Source organism: Salarias fasciatus, assembly GCF_902148845.1.
Source record: "Salarias fasciatus chromosome 7 unlocalized genomic scaffold, fSalaFa1.1 super_scaffold_4, whole genome shotgun sequence".
Classification (NCBI taxonomy): Eukaryota; Metazoa; Chordata; class Actinopteri; order Blenniiformes; family Blenniidae; genus Salarias; species Salarias fasciatus.
In genome coordinates this window covers 19,083,193-19,104,532 of record NW_021941229.1, presented here as the reverse complement: position 1 = coordinate 19,104,532, position 21,340 = coordinate 19,083,193, and the positions used below count along the sequence as shown (strand labels likewise).

Genomic DNA, 21,340 nt, shown 5'->3' with positions numbered 1-21,340 from the left:
TACCAGTCCTCCACATGACTGAGGAAGTAGTGATGCTGTCGCTCAGTGCAGCTCCCGTACACACTGTCGCCAAAGTTGAGATACTTTGTGTCCACTTTCTCATCTTTTTTCTGCAAAGGCGGAATGCATAATATAAACTTTCAGCTGTTTTACATTTCACTGCAGCAAACAAATGCCACTATGCATCAGAATGAGTGCATTAGCAGGTCAGTCACAAATATATTTTTCAACTTTTTAAGAGCGAGCCATTCCCATTTAAATTAATTGTTGACAGGGAGTGAAAACTGCAACTTAAACTGACTGAGTGAATGGAGCTGATGCAAGCAGGCAACAAGAGTCTTAAATGTTTTAGTGGTCAGGGATAGCTTTTGCAACTGCATCTTGAACCGTGAACAAAAAAGCAATAAAACAATCAACAAAACTCCTTAACTCTTGAACCCACACTCAGACTCTTCACATTATCTTGGGTGTTTGTAAACAGGCCCTTAAGTCCTAAAATTTTTTATAATAAATTTGGTTCTTTACAGGCGGATCCACATTCTTCATATAACACTTAAAAGTGGGTTATTCAAACCAGATTTAGATTCATTTCAATAGAATCAGGTAATTTCTCCTATATTTTACCGCTTTATCTCCTGAACTCTTTCAAATAAACCTGTTTTTTCCAGATCTTTAGCAAAACAGGACTCCGTTAAAAATAACTGGGGTCTTTAAGGCCTGTGACTGTTAAAAACATCTTGATTCATCAAACTGCACCAGGATTTCAAAAGCAGGCTTTAGCTTTTTGTGTCAGGCTTGACCTATTTAAAATACACCAGCACAATTTGATCCAGGCCCAGACTTTGGTTACTCAACTTGAATTATTCGCATCAGCCAATTCAAACAGGTAGATTTTTCAAAAGTTGTAATTTAAGGCCATGCTGAAGGGTAAGAGAATAAAGTAAGCATCATAAATTTATGGTTAGATACCTGACAGAGCCCCAACAGCTGCATTTGTTTCTCTACTAAGTCGCTACAGCAGTGCAGCCTTGAGATGTGTAGCTTGACTAAATCCATATGCGATTAGTTGAAATAAGTGCATTACAGATGTTTGGCAAAACTCACAGGGAGGGAGATCAATACTAGCTCCGGAGGGGTCTCCAGAGACCCATCTGCAGCAGCATATACCACAGCAAACACGAAAGTCCTCAGCCACAGGACATCCAGAGCTGAGACAGACAATAGAAAACAGATATCAGCCTCAGATGTCGTTAACGCAGTACTCCTGTGACACATAAATCATAAAAATAGCCTCAACTATCAGCAACAAATATATTGAAATCTTCATTGGGAGTGGCCAGAGAGGAAAAATGGAAAAAGTAAAAGAACAGGTCCTACAAAGGAACTCAGACAGGAGGCAGGAGGAGGCGAACGGTGTTGAAAATATTCATGGATGGAGTGAATTAGAACAAGAAAAACGGTTGGTGTTATATTAGAGGAGGCAAGAGCGGAGTGAGAGATAGAGGCACATGAATCGTGCCAGAGACCCGTGAAGGGAGCAGCCAAAGGACGAAGATTAATCAATCATTAAGAGAATGACCGTCTTACCTTTGACAGGTTCATCACTGGTGTAGAAGTGAGGGCACTGAATAACCTTTTTTTCCTCTAGCGCCTTTGAAACAGAGCAGAAAATCAGCTGCTGGCAATTTCGAAGACCAATTTTCACAGCCATGGAGCAGTTTTACTTACTGGTGTGTACTGAGTGACTGTGGCATCCATTTTTCCCGCAGCCACTTGTTTTCCTTTGGGGCTCCAGCAAACTGTGGCAATCAAGAGTACATAAATTTAAAAAAAATCAGGTATGTCACCAAATTTTCAACATTTATTTGAACTGTGTCACTCACTGCAAGTGATGCCGCTTGAAGCAGGGAGTTCAGCCTGAACTTTCACAACATCAGTAACTTCCAAAATCATCATGCTGCCATCAGACAGACACGACGCTAACATGGACACCTGGGTGGGATTCCACTTCAGGTCCTGGACTGAAGTACCAGGGGCTACTGAAGGCTGCAGGGACGCAAACGGTAACTTCTGCGGTCTCAACTGGGGAAAAACAAGGAACGGAAATGCTGTATTATGTTCTATTATGTAACAATGTATAGTGCTAGGACTGGAAATATTGACAACCACAGTGGACAGTGGACTGCCTCTCATGTGAATTAAATGAACACATTTTAACATTTAATCAAACAAGATCTCTGATCTTGATTCACACCGATTTTCAATGTTTCTGTGGATCATTTAAGTTCAGCCAGTAACCTACATATTACTTTTAAATCGCAATCATACTCCAGAAATATAGATCAACCTTTTCTTTCACAGCCAGAGCTGGTAAAGGTCCTTAAAAGTACCGTTTTCAAATTCCTCAAATTGGTAAAACTAGAAATTAAAAGTTATATTATTTTCAAAAATAGTATTTTCAAAATAGTAAAACTTTATGGGAAAAAGTTGAATTCCATTAAAAGCTTTCAAGGGGTTTCTTTGAAAAACAAAAACAAGAAGACTTCAATTCAATATTAATTGCTGTGATCTGATCACTCTAGTTCTGTAACTCCATGATAAATAGCCGTTGTCAACTGGCTGCTTTGATCCTTTCAGTAACTTTTAACTGTCTTCATAAGAGGCTGAAACAAGCAATGAACCAGTTTGAAGAATATAAGTAGAGGAAGGTACTGTAGTTGAAATGCATCATGTAAAAGCAAACACTTGTGAGAAAAAATAATGTTAAAGGGGCTGCATCATGCAAAATTCACTTTTTGTATGTTTTAACCTTGTTATATAGTTATGTACTCACCAAAAACACCCCCAAAGAGGTTTTTTCCTTCGTGCCTACGTGTTTGAGCTTTCCTCGTGTTTCTGCTGCTCAGAGAGGCAGCCCCTCCCGCACCAGTGAAAACGCTCTGTTTCCCAGGTTTACATCACACAGAGAAGATGGCTCCCCTGAGCCCCCCCTCCCGTAGGCCCTCGGCAATCAGCGTTGCTGCTTTTTGTAACTACGATTACGGAGATAAACTTTAAACATCGTCTGAAAGCAACAGTCAAGCAACAGCAAGAGTCTGAAGGGTCTGTGCTTGGTGAGTTTCTCACAGGAAAAGACGTTTTCGCGTGTCTTTGCGTGTAGAGAAGCTAGAGCTAAAGAGCTAAAGCTAGCCAGCGTATTTGTTTTGAAGCACTGATTGGCTGAAGTATGCTGTCAGTCAAAGTCCACAGGGGGAGAGGCGGGATTTTCAGTGAATCAGAGCATTTTCTCTTCCGGGTTTCAGAATTAGCCCCAGGAAATCTTTTATTTCACACAAAATGACTTTTCCTTAGCGCCAAAAATAAACTATTACCATGTTAATGCCATTTCTAGGGTTTGGACTAGCTAATAAAGCATGATACAGCCCCTTTAAGACAATAGAAAAATCTACTTAGGAGAAGTAATGAAATTGAAATACGTGTCACTTTGCAGATAAAGCTGTTAACAAATCTTAAAGTGTCCCTTTATATTTGCTACAGTAACTCTGATAAATGTTCTATGTCTAATGAAGTAGAATGAGAAGTAGACAGATCACAAGGCCTACCTTGTTCATGAGGGTGCGGACATCGTAAAAGGTGAAGGACAAAGCTGATTCCTCAGACATACCACAGACTGACAAAGTGAGCTCATCGCAGCTCAGAGCCAGGTGGTGCAAAGCCAGCTCCACAGTCACCTCAGCCACTGCTGGTACATCTTTGACTGGAACATGACAGAAAAATTTGTGAGAAAATGAATAGTAGCTCAACGGAAATTGACAGAGAGCAAAGTTCCAAAGAGAAGGGTACACATGTAAATTTAAGACCTTACCTATTTGATTAGAGTTGCCATCAACCTTATCTGCAGCCAGAATGTCTTTAGTCAGGTAGACTTTGAATGTTTTGTCAAGTCCCACAAAGGTTAACCCGAATTTGTTGGAGATGGTAAGTAGACTCGATCTATCTTTGGGCATTTCTTCACCTGGCTCAAAGACTCTGGTTTTCTTCATCTGACGAAACTGAAAATCCTGGAGAGTGAAAAACAAGGGTTCTTATCTGTTATATAAGCGTTACAGTCAGTATATTATAAGTGCTGAACATGGTATCCATCAGTTAGAGACGATCCATCAGTTAATCAAGAGAGCACAATGGGGAGTTCACAGCAGCGTTTGTCCAGTTCGGGATAAAAACACCGGTAACGAAATCAACCTTAGAGAAAATCCTTCAGTGACATTTAGTGTATCGTTATATTTTGTGGGTTGACAACGCTCACATTATGTATGTTTTGCATGAAGCGGAGAAAAGCACACAGAAGCTGAATGTATCTAACTCGTATCACCACATTATGCTAACAGCTAGCACAAGTAGTTAGCTAGAAGCGATGTTTCTATGACAGCCTTTCCATGTAACAGTTTTCAGCTGTCAGCAGTTTTCAGCTGTCAGAAGTGTCAGTGTCCCTATACCATTGTGTTAGATGTTTAAGTGTTAACTGCGACGAAAACATATAACCAAAGTACAAGCTAGCAAGCTAAGCTAGCCCGAGCCATTAATGGCGAACTGACCCTGTTAGCATCTATATGCTAACATGCCGGCATAAGTTGTACTAAACATAACCTACCTTCATTTCCCTCTCGGGAGGGGAGTCCGTATCGTCACTCATTATGAAAAATGGTAAGTGTTGCGGTTTTCACGCCCTGGCAGAGTGTAACGTGAAGAAAGTTTTCTTTAGCCACATGAGGCTGTTTACAAGCCGCGCGGCGCGATGTGACGTTCGGAAAAAGTACGCAGGGCAACAAATCGACGTGACGTCAGAGCGCTCGAGCAGCATATCCGAATCGCTTTTATTACATTCGGGATATTATTCAGTCATCAAGAAGTTTATAACATAAAGGTACAAGAACATTGATTTGAGAACGCAACGGTACTTATTTGTAACCAAAGTAATGCTTTCAATCAATTAGTTCTTCTATTTGTAATGCTATTATGGTTACATTGATGTCAATGATTTCACAGTGCTGTTGGTCACAATTATGTTTCTGTTTTTCAAACCGTAATAAACGTAATTACACCACGATTTATAAAGAATATTTTTTGTTTTGTTGCTTAACCTCAGACTTATGTTTTAATTGATCATATCATATGTGCTACACCTGATAGCACTGCAGTATTTTTCATTGAGATTTAAATATTTCATACATTCAAAGGGGTTGATTGGAAGTCAAAAATATTGCAAAGTGATATTTTCACCATACAATCTAAAGAACCCCATAGTTTTCACAACTGGAAATGTTTGGACTCATGATGTTTTTGAATGTTCAGATGGAGAAAAAGGTCCTGGAACAGAGTTCAGGTCAGGCCTCTCTTTATGGAGTTTGCATGATTGCATGCTGGCCTACCTATCTCAAAATGTTTTTATTGGACACCTAACTCCTAGATTCTTACTGGAATTGCAGTAAGACAACTAACAACCCTTTATGGTTACAACTCGAAGTCTTTGCTGCTACTTTCACTACCTGCCTTCTTGTTTTCTAGTCCTGTTTCTGCAGATTAGTCAGTTCGGAAAAAAATAACATCAAGGAACTCCCTACAAATATCAAAACTGATTTTTTCTTATTAATATTTTTTTAAATGCTTGCTGGACCCTCTGATTTCATAGAACTGTGTGGAAGATAGATGAATTAATAGTGAGTTTCATTATAATGGGACTGTATAACAGGGTTTAGAAAATATCAATCTCGTATGCTTTATGTGAACACGATCTTTTAATAGCCGTGACTATTTAATTTCCACTCTCAGTTGCTGCACTACTCTTCCTGAAATACAGGGGAAAACTACCAAGGAGAAATCTCCTGTGTAGCACATCTTCAAGGTCATTACAAGACAGATCTCTAAAAGTAGCTATGAGTCATAAACAGAGAGTGAGACACAAAGAAAAAAGAAAAAAGAAAAAAGGAGGGCAATATAAGGTGAAGTAAGGATTTTTATTAAAAAGCAGATTTTTCTGTATTGCATGTAAAGAAATCAGGAACTCATGGACTACACAACTTAAAACTGGTGATGGCAATTACCATGATGGGAATGAAAGGTAGATTCTTATGCAACATCAAAAGTGGCAACTTGCATTTCTGTTGTATATAGCATTGACGCTCGAGTCAGAAGGCGCATAAACATTTTAACATTTTTCAATTGAAACGTAAAGTAGTATCAACACTGAAATTGTCCCATCCCAGTTTGCCTGATCCAGGCCCGGTTTAGAGTGAGGAACATCACCATGATCGAAGTATAGGACGCATGGCGAGATCCACTGTCATAGCTTGTATTTTTTTGTCCATCGAGAGGTCACCAATAAGCATTGGACGCAGGACCATACTCATCAGAGCATGACAGACACAGTCCATGTTAACATGGGACAGCTCTGTTCACAAAGCACCAAGGTATGAGTCAGTCCTTGTTGCAAAGACACACACTTATCACCAAGAAGGCTGGAGTTAATGTCACCATGTCCTTCCACTCTGGAAAGTAAGCTTAGCACAGACCAAAGCAAGCTGGAGAAAGACAAATAGCAAGAGCACAGCAAATCATGTCATGTCTCCCATAGTGCACTTTGGGTCTCACTCTATTCTGATTGTCAGCGCTCTGAACACATGGCTTTAGAAGTTGCATTTTACCCCTTGTTCGCCTCAGATCTCGATGTTTGCCCTCTTTTAGTTCACTTTTCTAAGTAGTTCTAAAGTGCTGGCATTATATTCAAGGACACATAGACACATATAGAAACTTTTAGTGCATTTTTTTCTGAGTTTGCTGCAGGTTCAAATGCACACTCATCTGGGTAGTTAGTCTATGTACTCCACTCCTTAGCACTACTTCGCTGTCATTATTATTACAAGAGATTAAACTTTATGCAAACATTCAAAGAAAGGCCAGGGTGTGTAGTAGAAATACAACCCTGCTCACCAGAAGACTCTTCAGTCTTTGTTTGCTAACAGTGACAACAGTTAATCAGCATATAATACACGGTGCATAAAGATCAGAGGTTTCATTGGATTAGGATGTGTTTCTGAATGGCATGCATTTTAACGTCTCGTTGCATATAAATGTATTGTTTTCAGAATAAAACATTCAATGGAGCAAAAAACTGCAGTGTGCATTGATTTTACAGTTAATAGGGATGAACAGAACACTATGTAGGAAGTAAGGAACTAAGTAAAAATTTATTTGCAACAAAATGTTTTTTTCAAAATAGCTCATTTTAAACCAATACCCCCATCCCAGTTCTTTTAGAGTCATTTTTCACATGAATGATTTTGATGTGAATGAGACACTGGTGCCAGTCGGAAACAAAAACAAAACAAAACAAAAAAAAAAACTGATAAAAAAAAACCAAACAGAAACCAAAACATATCATTACATATATTTTACATGACTTTCTCTGTGAGCCACCTCAAATAGAGCCCATGCGCCCAAGGGTTCACCATGACATTCTCTGAGAAGAATTTCTCAAGTGACAGTGCAATATCATTCAATTTACCCTGCACAAGAAAAAAAAAATATTAGACAACCTAAAACAACAAGAATTTATTGTTGGCAGTTAGGCAGAAAAGTGAACCGGCTGGTTGATGGTGATGATTAAAAAGAAGACACCATCCATCGTATGACTCATGTTGTCATAAACTGCCTTTTTTTTTTATCCCCCGGACTTTACTTTGCTTTTCAGGCTGCACTGTCAACAGTAGATGTATTAAGTAGTATAAATCTGTTAATTTTCCCTAACTGAGCTGGAGTTGTAGTAAACTTTCTCATTAAACAATGGCATAATCGCAGTAAAAGTCATGAGAAAATTGGTTGACATGCAGTCTCAAGGCCCAATTTTACAAATTTGAGTCACGATTTAAAATAAGGCAAAACAACTATCACGGGCTGTAATCTAAGACCATACACGTCGAGTCTTGTCTGAACATAAGGCTACGGCACACATCCACGCCCACACATTCACAGTCTAAGGCACTGCTCCACACCCCTTTGACACTACAGTGGAGTCTCTCACTTTTCCCACTTTACGCTATTCCCCGTTTCAAATCAGATTCAACCACAAATTCAATTGAACTCATTGTGAATTTAGATGGAAAAAGTAAAAAAAAAAAAACAGAACATGGAGGCGATAACTATTAAATACATTGATTTCATTTGGTTGTCGGATTTACTACCATGTTTAAAGACATTAAAGTAACATGGTTGAGGCTGTTTGTAATCTTAAGTAATAAATGAGAGTCTAGATAAATTCCAAGAAATATCACGATATCTATATTTGAAACAACTAGACAAAACTGGATGTGGTCAGTAATTTAGAAAGCGGTTTCTTTTCTACTCGCAAATTAAGTTTAATCAAATCTTTTCATGATGATATAAAGATAGTATTTGCTGAATTTTGCCATTTAAACACTGGAAATGTGCATCGCTGTTGGGATGAAAATGAATTATGAAAGAAATTGAACCCCGACAAGTTTGGCAAACAGGAGGAAAACATTCTCCACTGTTAACTATATTGGAAGACCTGCTCATATGTGTTTGAATAAAAAAAGTCAGAACATCACCCAGCCTTTCAGTCATATTCATTCGATATTATAGCCCATTTTAAATAGTTCTCAATTGAATGATGATTAAAAAAAACAAGTTGCATAAAAAAAAAATACTATATTCAGCCACTTGCCAAAGCAGTGCTACAATTTACATTCATCCATCACCTCAGCCTCAGTTACAGCCCCATTATTTCATTCATGGCAGATCATGTCTCATAAAAACAAGCAAAAGACATTGTAAACGTCATTTTTATCATTATTACCTAGTGCAATTATCACCCTGTGTTTCTTGTGCAGGGCCCTCTTAAAGCTTTGCAAGCTTCCACTAAAAAGTTTGAAACAAGACACAAAAAGCACAGACAGAGAATGATCTGGCCCAACCTTTGACGTAGCACAGCACTGAAACATCAAATTTATCAGGGTCACATACAAGTACAAGTGCTTTCTTCCTCGTTTTAATTTACCCGAAGAAGAAAAATTACTTTTCAAACATTTCAGAAATACCTTTCCATAATGTTGGTGGCTTTAACTTTGATTTCATTCACATAAATCAATGGTCTGCTCTTAGGATAAAATGTGCTTTCAATGGAAATTCAATCCAATCGGAAAATATTAAATTGAGAAATCAAAAAAAAAAAAAAATGCAAGGAAAACTTACAACAGTGCATCTTTTAAAGTCAATGCAGGAAACAAGAGAGAAAGGCAGATCGGACTGCGTCCACAGCATGGCAAACAAAAAGCTTTACAAACAGGTATCAAAAAGGAGAAAAAATCAAAATGGGTATGACAAATTCAGGTTAGAGTCCCTGTGACATCGCTTCACTCCCCATTCCAAAATATAGAAACAGTCATCGTCAGGAAGACCTGTCGTTTCTTTCCAAACCCTCAAGCGTCCCGATCAATCACATAAACAGAACGTTGTGATGGAAATCAGGAGTCTTTAATACAGGTCTGTTTTTCCAAACTCTTCAGTTTCCCACCCTTCAACCTTCTGAAGTGCAAATGCAAAAAAAGCCAGCATAAATTGCTCTTATAAGTTTTATTTAATAATTTACCCTTCCCACCCCCTCCTTTAAAAACAAACAAGAAGAACGATGGAACCAGGACTGTGTAGTCTCGGTGCAGAACACATCGCCACATCAAGGTGGAACAGTGTTTCTCTCTGTTATTTTTCTCTTCTGCCACTCAGTGTAGTGCACTTCGTCTTACTACTCCAAATATTCAGTCTCCTCAAACTTGTGGTGACAACACACTGTAGTTTAAAAAAAAAATTAAGAAAAAAAAAAAAAATCAGGTTTATCCTGTGTCACACGCAGTGAGTCCCGGGTCACGCCCGGGTCAGTTCAAACATGTGTCAAGCTGAGGTCAGATCCAAGTGAGAAACGGAGAAAGTCCTTTTGCGTATTATTGGCATATCTTGAGGCAACAGTAGCTGTTATCATATAGATGCAGGTTTGTGGCTTTGTTGTTGTCGTTTTCAGTATCCATCAATGCATGCAAGCTTGGACATTAGCGCATGGTCTTGTTCATGTCTCTGTATCTCCAAGATGTCTTTTCATAGGTTTAAAAAAAAAAACACTAATATTGTTTTTTTTTTTTTTGAGGGGGGGGGGGGGGGGACAGTGTGTTTAATACATTGGTGCAGATATCAAAGACTAGTATCATAGAGTGAGAAATGTGTGCACGTGTGTGTGTGTGTGTGTGTGTGTGTGTGAGTGGGAGTGGCGGTTTGGAGCAGACACAGGCATCACATTCACAATCTCTTCCAATATTTGTAATGGGCAAATATGCATGAAAAAAGCTCCATCTGATAGATGAGTGTTGGGATTATTGAGAAGTCTTTAGCATTCACAGGAAAACACTTCATAGTCTTTATCGTAGAGATGGCATGCTGATATAACGGAGAGGAAAACAGTTTTAATGGCGCTAAGACACTACATGACCTTTAATTGTAATACAACCTTTGTAATATATTCATACATATTTATGATACAGTAATATAATGTAAAGTGGTCAAACACTGCAACCACTGCTCTTTTTTAGGGAGTCGTGTTTCTCTGATCTGTTATTCCCAAGGTTACACGGGTTATTTTCAGATGCAGCTTTCCAAGAAAACTGAATCGTTTTACAAACCATTAGACCACATTCCATAAATGACCAGCAAAGCAGCTGCTCCTTGTATATTGCACAGAAATGATGAATTATTAAAGCCATTTGTTTTGCTGTCAGACCTTTGTAACATTGCTGCGGGTGCTGAAAATACTGAATACATATTGAGTATACTGAGAAAAGGGTGGAGCAAAACGGGGTGATTTTCTGGATGTGCCGATGCCATGCCTGTGTCTACTTCTACTATTGGTAAGTATGCGAATACACAAGCACATATGTGCGCATGCATGTGTGAATATCTGAATAGTAAGATCTATGAGTGCAACCTTTTTGTGCTGAAAAACTCCTGTTGAGGAAGCACAGAGGAGGAGAAAGAGTGGTGGACAACATGTTGAGTAAGAGAGCAAGCAAAAGAAAAATCGGTGTTGAACAGATTTCACAATTTGAGAGGCAGCCCAAAAGGACATTCACTGTCCGTTCACCCTTAGACCTTGTCCAAAACTCTCCCCTTCCTGCTCAGATGGCGTGTCACCACAGTTCCCCGCCTCAGCGCCCGGGATCAGAGTCGGCGCCCCGTGTGATCCGTCTGCACCCTCTAACCCAGCATCCTCCTCGTCTTCCGCTGGTTCCTCTTGGACTGCTCCTTCACCTTCACCTTCAGCATCTGCTCCTTCTGCCCCGGAACCGGGGCTTCCTTCAGCCAGTGGTGGGTGAGTCCTGAGAGGTTCCTTGCGATCTGGATACAACCTCTGCTCCAGGTTCTTGAAGTCAGACTCGAAGGGGAGGGGCACACCGGACTGCGGGGCACCGAGGGCCAGGCCCAGACCGACGGCGGCGCCCATGCCCATTCCTGCACGGTAGACCTCCATGCCGTCGGGCAGCATCGACTTGATCTTGGGCAGCCATCGTTTGCGGACACGCCTTGCATTTGTGCACATGTCAGCAGCAATCACATTCATTTCACTCTCCTTGAAGTTAGGGTTGAAATTTTGACAGTAGACTGTAAAAGAAAGAAAACAGCAAAATCCATTGTAGACACATTAAGCTTGTAGTAAATTGTACCTCAATTGCTAGGTGAGTTGGACAATACACATACGTTTGACAGCGTTGAGGACCCTGCTGTCCAGGGGTTTTCTACTAGGGTCACTAGTAGAAGAACGGATACCTGTCCCACAGCTATTGGCTAAAGTGTTCCTGCAAGAATAAAGAGTGGACACCAGGGGGCAGAGTCAGCAGCAGGCATATAAGGAGACAAAACATGAGAACTCACACAATTAACCGCATTGCACAACATGGCCACAGATGGAGTGTGAAAGTTGGTTTGTTACAACAGCAGTAGTGTTGGAGTCACACACAGACCTCAATTTGAAGGAACTTCTCCGAACAAAAAGACAAACTGCTTATTTGTGCATGTCCTTATACTCACCTGTCAAAGAACGTGGCTAACAGACGTCGGAGCAAGACTTTGTGTTTGATACCAGCACACAAATGGCAATTCATCAGTTGGCCTCGTGTCATGAACACTTGTGTACCTGTGCAGCACAGACACAACAGTGATTTGCAGAGAAATATGCTTTCATTACTGTATCGTGCTCAGTCTTGAAAGACTCTATTTTCATCTTTTCTATAGTTAAATTCTGCATTCACACAGATCTTAACATGAAAGCTTTAGCAGTCTAAAGTGGGATCAAAAACTAGGAAAGCAAAGAGGATTTCAGACTATTTCATTACACAGTCTCACTAAAAAAAAACCAAAACAAAAACACAGCCTCTTTCCCATTTATGTTTTGTATTCTACACTACATCTTACATCCAGCTTACAAGACTGAATTACACATTTCCATTGTATTCATTTCTGTTTTTAATTAAATGGCATTATGATTTGATTGGATCTGACCATGTGGTAACATTCTGAACTCTTGCACCAGACATTTTTTTTGATTATAGAGCGCAACTGGCATGCGCCATTGTGTTCAGCTATGTCTGTGAATTATACTGGGAACTATTCAGACTCCATTCTTTTGTCTGGAAGAATTCAATACTGAACTGATTCAACTTTTTGCCACACACACACACACACGGTAGAAAAATATATTACCTACATGTTGAGTGGTACCTGCTCTCTTTGAAAGTCTCAGGTCTGAATGCCAAGAGCGATATCTGGCAGCCAGACCAAAGACTTCAGTTTTTATCTCATCACACCAAAAAAAAAAAAAAAAAAAAAAAAGTCTTTTTTCTCATATTCTCAGACCTCTGTGAGGGCCATTTGGCAAACACCCGGCAGGCAGTCATATGCTTTTTACTCTAGAGTGACTTCTGTCTAGTCACTCTTCCATAAAAGCCTGATTGATGATAACCGCAGAGATGGTTGTCCTTCTGTCACGGTCCTAACTCTCTGCAAATACGTTCCCCGGCTTTGTTTTATCACTTTAAGACCAACAGGCACAGTGGCATAGGGTGAACCCTCTGAGGCCGTCCACCTGAACAACTCTGTCCACACCCTCTGACCTTCATAGCTATTTCCTGATCTACGTTTTGTGTAGATTAGAGACTTCATTAGACATCAGCCTTCAAACTAGAATATACTTTTTTGAGGTCTGACATATTTAACCAAAATCACTTAATGTTATACTGTACTTCAGCACTAATCTACATTCAAGCCAGTGTGAACAGTAATGCTCAGAGACTGACCTCTGACTGGAGTCTTAAAATTTACAAAACTAGGACTGTACACATGTGTATGCAGTTAAAGTGTAACCTCTCCACCAGTCAAACCCACTACAGATTGGAAAAAATTCTCTTTGAATTAATGTAAGGTGAAATGTGAATGGCTTAATTATGCGAGTGTGAGGATGCATGCCTGTGCATGCGCGTGCTTACCAACGACCAATTCCAGCTTCTCCCCTGGGTCCCCCTCAGTGTAGAGCTTAGGGTGGCAGCGGTAGCCTATCTGACTTATGAGGCTTGCAGGCAGAGCCACCAGGTCCCTGCGGATCAGCACACAGTTGCGGTTCTCCAAGGCCAAGGGCACTGCTGCCATCTCAGGCTTGTCCTGGACTAATCAAAGTTAGGAGAAAGCAGATTTTAGGGAAAAAAAAAAAAAAAAAGAGTACACGGTTTTGTGTTACAGCTATAGATAAATGTGCAAGCATTCATTGGTTTACTGCAATACAATCTGCACAAGCAAAGTTATACACTCCTCCTCCGTGGCACTATTAGAGGAGGGAGCTATAGGATATAATTATCCCAGCAGGTTCAGGTAATCTCATACAAGTTTGTTGTGTTTCATGAATGTTTTAGAGCATTGCAGATGTATCCCAGATACGTTCTGATGCTGCATCAGCAACTTCACTTTTGCAGGAGAACATATCTAAAGCTGGGTGTAGGGTTCTAGCTCACAAAATGTTTTTCCCCCTCAACCTCTAAGAGGACTTATGTGTGTACGCACATGCATACTCCTGTACTGCACGCACGCGCGTGCGTGCACTCACAAGATGTGCATGCTTCTCAAATATCCCACAATGTCACCCTCGGGTGCTCTGACTGATTGCAGATAGAGTGGATTTCATAAATATCTGAAACTCTAGAATTTGACAAACCTGTGCTTGTGACCTGCACAGAAGTGAAGAATAATACTGGCATGCGTGTGCACAAGCAAGTTAAAGTTTCTAACTATCCATCTATATTCAAGTCTGTGTGTTTATGTGCATGCACTAACATGCATGTACTGTACCCTCCATGTGTACATGTGTGGACAGATCTACACTCGCACGATATTGTGGTGGAATGCCATAACAAAAGGCAGCTCAGTACAGCTGTTGTAACTGTGATAAGGAGTGTGTTGTTGGTCACGATGTGCACTAATCATAACTCCATAAAGCTATCTTTATGCTGAGAGAACCCACACACACACACACACACACACACACACACACTGGAGGCACAACATCCTGCATTTCTGAGACGTGCAAGATACATGATTTATGAAACATTAAATAATGTAAGTGGGATAAAATAAACGTGCATCAGTTTTTTTTTTGGTTTCAACCCCCACACTCACACACAATCCACAACGGATCTGTAAAATATAGTCATGTTTTTTGCAAGTCATGCTGAGTTTTACTTTTAGTTTGTTCAGATCTAATGAACTTCCTTCATTGAAGTCAGGAACACTGGAGAAAGTAAGGCACTTAGGTACATTCTGGATGTCTAGAAGTGAAAAATTGAAGCTGGGCCACAGTCCCTGACTTGGAAAGGTAGTGTTATAAATGTATGTAATAAATTAGTGTTGCAGAATGTTAATAATATTAGTTTAGGATTTATAAAGAATGCACAGCATTTTTTGGGAAGTAAACCATAGAATATTCAAAAGAAAAGTAAACTTTTAGTAGCTGGAATGTTTGATAAAACCAAACACATATTACAAAAGTTTTTACTCACTCCCATAAGGGTTAGCCGAACGTCCATAAAGGTGACTGTAGGCCTCTTCAGTGATCCCATCGTAGGGCTCTTCCTCAAACTCCTCATCCTCGTTCTGGTAGGAGGTGGGACTGTCAGTGGTGGGATTGCTGGACGCTCCAGGACTGGACCGCTCGCCGCCTGTTCCTCCTCCTCCTCCTCCCGCCCCACCTCCGCTGGTTGCATGAAGGTGGAAAGCTGGCATGCCAGGGATGGGGTTCCCTCCAGCCGTTGTGTAAAAGAGTGAACTAGCCCTTGACAGACGACTCCCCAGCTCTGAAGACGAAATCTTACTTTGCGTTGAGGGGACTGTCACGGGGGTCGGATCGCCACTTTCTAGTTTGATCTTGCGGTGAGGCATGAGTAAGGATGGAGACCAGCCCGGGGTTCCCAAAAGGGCGGCCACTGTGAGGCCATTACCATTATTACAAGGACTCTGTGGCTCGGATCCTGTTTCTTCCAGGGATCCCGCTGTTTGTGAGTCACAGTGAGGTGAGTTGGCCTTGAACATCAGGTCCATACCTCTTTCAACTATATGCTGAATTTGGAGGTAGCCAGCTGTGTACATGACCACCAGCTGTTCACTAGCTGCCATTGTGAGCTTCCCTGTGTAGCAGAAAGTGAGGATCTGCTCAAAGCAAGCAGGTGTGACTGAGGAAGGCAACTCAAACTGCGTCTTGGTGGAGCTGCTGAAGAGGTCACGGAAGTAGAGGCTGCTGGCAGCCAAGACGGCCCGGTGGGCTTTGAAAGCTTGACCTGATAGAAAGACAAAGTGAAGGACATAGATCAAACACCTGTTCAGCAACATTTTTACGATCGGCATACACTACAGATCCTGAAGAACTGATGGTAACTGACCTTTGACCAGAATGGATACATCACAGTAGTGTCCCAGCAGGCGCTGCTCGTTAAGAGAGCCCAGAACTGTGGCTCCAAAGTTCGGGATCTCCACATGGAGCAGCTGGGACATGTTGGCTGCAGAGGGAGAGGAATATGGACTTTCAGATCTTCACGGCAGATTTTGCCACTGAGAGAGGCATCTGTAAAAACAAAGCAAAAAGAGAAGGTATGTAGAGCGGAAATACAGTGAGAAAGAAAGGGTGAATGTAAAATGCGTGAAAGATAAAAAGACATGCCAGAGGGAGGCAGAGAGGCGCGAAGAGAAAATTGAGAGAATATTAGTGGAAGCAAGGAGTAAGAATGAAAATAGAGTTGAGATGAAGTGAGAAAATGAATACAGTTGAGGGAGAAGTGAGAGGTGTGTGAAAGAAAGATGGATATGCGGCGATAGTGGGTGAGAGAGTAGAGGCAGGAGAGAGAAAGGAGGAGTCAAGTCACTCCACAGGGAAAAAAAAAAAGAAAAGCAAACACAATGCCGAGTCTACTGTACATAGAAGATTGTGAAACACCTTGAGGCTATGTTATTTTACATGTCTGAAAGTCCAGCAACCTTGGACTCATGCCATGTATCACACCTAATGCATCAACAACAACTCCCTCTCAGCATGGACTTTGATGGACTTCAAGTCAGCCTTGACGGCAACTTTTCTCAGCAAGAAAACCACAATCAGTTTTTCCATGTCATAGCTTACAGATTCTCCTTCATTTTGCTGACAGAGTATTGTACCTTTGTCAGCATGTGTCCTTTTTCTAAACTGGCGAGAAACCCGTCTGGTACAATCCGCAATTTCATCTTTACTTTAATAGTTCCCCTGCCTCCTTTTCAGTAATATTCTCCAGGCGTACTTGCACCTTTTCTCCTGCCATGAACCTTGTATCATTGTTTCTGTCTCCCCACCAACCCACACACACACACACACATACATATACGCACTAGTTTCATTATTGAGCAATGCTGCAGAACAGTTTCCAGGAATACAAACTGAAAAAAAAAAAAAAAAAAAAAAATGTCACCGCCTCTCTCTCTCTCTCTCAAACACACACTCACTCAATTTCTCTCTCTCCCACTTCATGCGCTCCACACAGACAGAGCCATGCACCCCGGCTTACTTACATAAAAGTGTGCATGCATAAATACACATGTCCCGATGCAGCAGAGGCTGCATAGGGACATCACTGTGTAGGACCAAGCACATGACTTTCCTCTGTTAGCAGCCTTTTCCCACATGCACAAAAAAGAGCGCTCACTGTGATCCCAGACAGTTCTGACCTGTGTAAGCCAGTCTTCTGGTTAAAGCACCATGGAGCCTTGACACACACAAACACAACAGCAGCAGGAGCAGCAGCAGCAGCAGCAGTCGGGACCAGGACAGACGAGGAAGAGTTAGTGATGGAAGGAGGGCACTCTGATGTACTCCGTCTGGTCGACTCTCTCTTTCACTTAAAGTGTCATTCCTACTGTCTCAAGGATGAATCTCTGTGCTGTCTGACTGACTTTTCTCTGTCTGTCTTCCCTCGCCTATCTTCTATCTCTATATCCTCCAAAGCCCCATTCTCTCTGCACACTGTCTGCTCTAGCAATGTCTCAAAGCCTCCCTCTGCCTCCTTGTCATTATCTCTCTCTGTTTCTCTCCCCTCTCTCTATTCTCCAAGGGTTGAATTCAACAAGTGCCGCTGTAGAGAGAGGGAGTGTGAGAGAGGGAGGAAGAGAATGGGGGGAGAGAGAGAAAGAGAGAGAGAGAGAGAGAGAGAGAGAGACCAGAGCAGAGCAGAGCAGAGCGAATCAATGATGAAAGGAGTGGGAGGCTCAGTGTGCGCGCGTGTGTGCATGTGTCTGCGCGCGTGTGTCTGATCAATGCAGTATCTATACGTCGCAGGGAGTGGGAGGGAGAGAAAAACACAGGCTACAGTTACAGACAGAGACAGAGACTGGGCAGAGCTAGCAAGAATCAAGGGAGGGAGGGAGGGAGGGAGGGAGGGGAGAGTTGAGACAGAGAGAAAGTCATTTGAGGACAGTACGAGTAGAGAAAGACAATTAGGTTGAAGCAACTTCTGCCACTTGCCCCTGGACACAGATGTCTATATGGTCTGATAGAAAGAGGAGGAGAATGACTAAGACAAAACAGAAATGAGAAAAGCTTGGCGAGGTCACAGGCACCATTAATTAATTAGGCAATGAATAGTGAAACTTCTGAAATCCCTGTTTGACGCAATTCAAGGGAGAATGCGTCATGAAGCTTTACCAGAGTGGAAGCTTTATTATACACAATGCAGCAATCCCCTAATCCTTCCAAATGTAGAATAGAAAAGGTTCATCAAAAACACCGCCTGCTACGCCGAGGTATTTCCCATTTTCTTACAATCTCTCGAAGACAATAGTTTAAAAAAAAAAAAAAGAAAAAGAGGAGGTTTTACTTTTGAGCAAGTGTTGTGTATTTTCTCTGAATCATGCGAGACCATCTCTGCCAAACACCTACACATCAACACAGAGAAGTACTGTCTTCACGCAAGACTATTTTGTATTTCTGCATGAATTGATAAATTAAATGATTAATTTACACCTCCGCTTTGGTAGCTCGGCTTATTCAGGTGACATTTCAGTGTTTTCTCTTGTTTCGTTTTTGGCCGGCGCACAGAAGGCCTCCCTAAATGTAACTTGATGTGGATGAGGGAGGACAGGAGCCAGATGTCGCAGCCTGTGATAGGACAACAGTGAAAAGAAGTACAGTTACCACAGGATAAGTTCCAGAAAGACGTGTGATGGTGTGGGAGGATATAAATGCAAAACTGCTGTAACGGATGAGTAAGAGAATTTTTACAGTACACACACACACACACACACACACACACACACATACACATGAATGTTGTGTAATTCTTGTAGAGGGAAAAAAAGCCCAAAAAAAAAGAAGAGAGGAGATAGCTCACTCAGTGCCACCCTGTATTTTAAGTGATGAGACATGAAGACAGTAAACACTGTGATAAACGATCTCAAAATCTCATTCCATCCCCTCGTCTTACAGTGCGCAATCTGTTAAAGGAAATGTGTGTATATACAGCTGATGCAGAGCATTTTTATATCTGAGTGTGTCACCAGAAAGTATCAAGACACATTGCGCTTCATTCTTTGCCAAAGAAACCTCAAGTGGAGAAAGTTGTGCTAAACTGAGCAAACTTTTACTCTTCAGTCACAGCGGAAATATGAAAGGGAGGATATCTCAAAGCGTTGAATACAGTGAGTCAGACATTGGTTTAGAGAGCTGTGCCCCAGCAGTGTGATATCTGCACGGCACATATAGGCACACATGAGTGAGCGCACACAAAAAGCACGGTCAAAATGCAGGAGAAACAAGCCTGCACACACACGCACACACACTAATGCAAACAGACATATTCACACTCTCCTGCTCTCTTACACACACAGTAAGGTAATCTCCCTCTGCATACTCAGCAATACAAATTCTGCTTGTTTGTCTGTCCGTCTGTCCCTCTGTGAACCCTCCACGCAGCTTGTCCTTCGGTCCGTCCATCAATTACCCTGCCTATTGTGTCCTCACATTGCCTCGTGCTTCTCTCCTCTCCCTGTTCTCTATCCTTCCCGCCCTGCATACCACGTACCCACTGTCTCTCTGCCAATTAATGCACACAGGGCTGCATTGCAGTGAGGTTGGCGCGTGCCACGGCAGCAAGCACAGTACAGAGTCTACAGACATGCATGTACGTGCCAGCCAGGCAGAGCGGGAGGGAGAGGAGGGGAGGGGGTGAGGGAAAAGCGGAAGAGGGAGGGGGGGGGGAGAGAAAGAGCAAAGGAGAGTGAACAGAGAATATGTTGAGTCAGGCAGACAGGACGGCGGTGTGCCACATTTCACATATACACAGCCGCATGTTCATGTAAATGTATGCTTGAATGAAGACGAAAATCGAGGCGGGCATACATTTTCTGAGCGTGCACACGGCTCGCACATTCACGTTGGCATGAAAAGTGCACGTGCACTCACACAGACGTGCACATGCAAATTCCATCCTGATGCAGTCTACATTAAATATAGACTTTGCACATCCTTGATAAAAAAAAAAAATATAAGGCACAAACTCCCTCAACTTGTTTGTCTAATGAGTGATTGTGTGTGTGTGTGTGTGTGTGTGTGTGTGTGTGTGTGTGTGTGTGTGTGTGTGTGTGTGTGTGTGTGTGTGCCTCTCTGTACTTTGTGTCCTCATTTCCAACTGAGAGTGTTTGCATTTCCATGTCAAAGTTTCTCGCATACCAAGGCGTGTTTTTATAATCATCATAATATACCCGGCTGTGACTTTTGGCACTTTATGCTCGGCATGTGTATGTGTGGGGTGGTGTGTGTGCGGGTGTGTGCGTGCGTGCGTGTGTGTGTGTGTGGACATAGTTTGTGAGTTTAGATATGAGATTTGAATGCTGCTCTGATTGCTGCTGTCTGCTTTGTTGGAATGTGTTACATCCATTTTAATCAAGGATTCATACCTACGCACAGTGTTATTAACTGTAGCAGCAGGTCCAGGCATATTTGAATAATATGAAGAAATGAGACGATTCGCCAGATGGCAAACAAACACATGCGCGTGCGTGCACACACACAGACACACTCAGATTTTAATTATCAGTTATAGTGTAGCTGTCTACCAATTGACAATAGTCTAAGCTTCAAACATAAAACCATAAAAGTCATACATAATTATGATTCATGCGTTTACCATCTACCGCTTCGTGGAATAGTTACGAAAGTTCAATGAATACTAAAGTGGATTTTACATGACCTGGTGGTAAAAACTTCACTGAAAGTGTGTCTTATCACAGTACTAAAAAGTCACGACTTAAATGTATTTCAAAAGTACAGCTACAGCAAATAAAAAAACGAATTGTAAAAAAAAAAAAAAAAAAAAAAAAAAGCTAGTGAGTTAAATAGCAGCACATCCTCCTCTTGCTTATGTTGCCTCTATACAATCTCAATATGAACAGTCCCCTCGTTATAAATATTCAGATCCTGCAGTTGTTCTCATGTCTAAAGTGTACCAGACAACAGATTCTATCCACGTTGAGACGGCAACGCTCCCTGGCAACAGTTCTACCAATCGGGGATGAGCGGGTGTCTGCCTGAGTCTGTCTGAGTATCATTATGGGATGTCGAGAGAGGGAGAGAGAGAGACGGAGGAAGAGAGAGGCTGCTTATCACTGCTTATAATGCAACATCATTCGCTGTGTATAGACCCTGCTGGGTGAAGTTGTCTGTGCATAG

General features: G+C 41.6%; 2 protein-coding genes across 6 annotated transcripts in view; both read right to left on the bottom strand.

The window, feature by feature from the left end:
• The window catches only part of nup214 (nucleoporin 214), a 29,632-nt gene extending 24,828 nt beyond the window's left edge, over nt 1-4,804 (bottom strand). For all 3 annotated transcript variants that reach the window (XM_030084639.1, XM_030084637.1, XM_030084638.1), the window contains exons 1-8: nt 4,652-4,804; nt 3,866-4,061; nt 3,603-3,757; nt 1,884-2,082; nt 1,729-1,799; nt 1,588-1,651; nt 1,105-1,208; nt 4-110 (exon numbers count right to left, since the gene is read on the bottom strand). In XM_030084639.1, coding sequence (XP_029940499.1) covers nt 4-110; nt 1,105-1,208; nt 1,588-1,651; nt 1,729-1,799; nt 1,884-2,082; nt 3,603-3,757; nt 3,866-4,061; nt 4,652-4,693 — 938 coding nt within the window. In that variant the 5' untranslated portion in view covers nt 4,694-4,804. The remainder of the gene's footprint in view (nt 1-3; nt 111-1,104; nt 1,209-1,587; nt 1,652-1,728; nt 1,800-1,883; nt 2,083-3,602; nt 3,758-3,865; nt 4,062-4,651) is intronic.
• A 1,196-nt stretch (nt 4,805-6,000) lies between these two features.
• nacc2 (NACC family member 2) overlaps nt 6,001-21,340 on the bottom strand; it is a 28,700-nt gene continuing 13,360 nt past the window's right edge. The window contains exons 1-7 of one of the 3 annotated variants that reach the window (XM_030084349.1): nt 17,347-17,804; nt 16,035-16,216; nt 15,159-15,932; nt 13,599-13,775; nt 12,145-12,250; nt 11,815-11,912; nt 6,001-11,718 (exon numbers count right to left, since the gene is read on the bottom strand). In XM_030084349.1, the coding sequence (XP_029940209.1) occupies nt 11,186-11,718; nt 11,815-11,912; nt 12,145-12,250; nt 13,599-13,775; nt 15,159-15,932; nt 16,035-16,146 (1,800 nt within the window). In that variant the 5' untranslated portion in view covers nt 16,147-16,216; nt 17,347-17,804 and the 3' untranslated portion in view covers nt 6,001-11,185. Of the gene's footprint in view, nt 11,719-11,814; nt 11,913-12,144; nt 12,251-13,598; nt 13,776-15,158; nt 15,933-16,034; nt 16,217-16,803; nt 17,082-17,346; nt 17,805-21,340 lie in introns of those variants that run through there. The other 2 variants (XM_030084350.1, XM_030084348.1) reach the window with 2 other exon arrangements.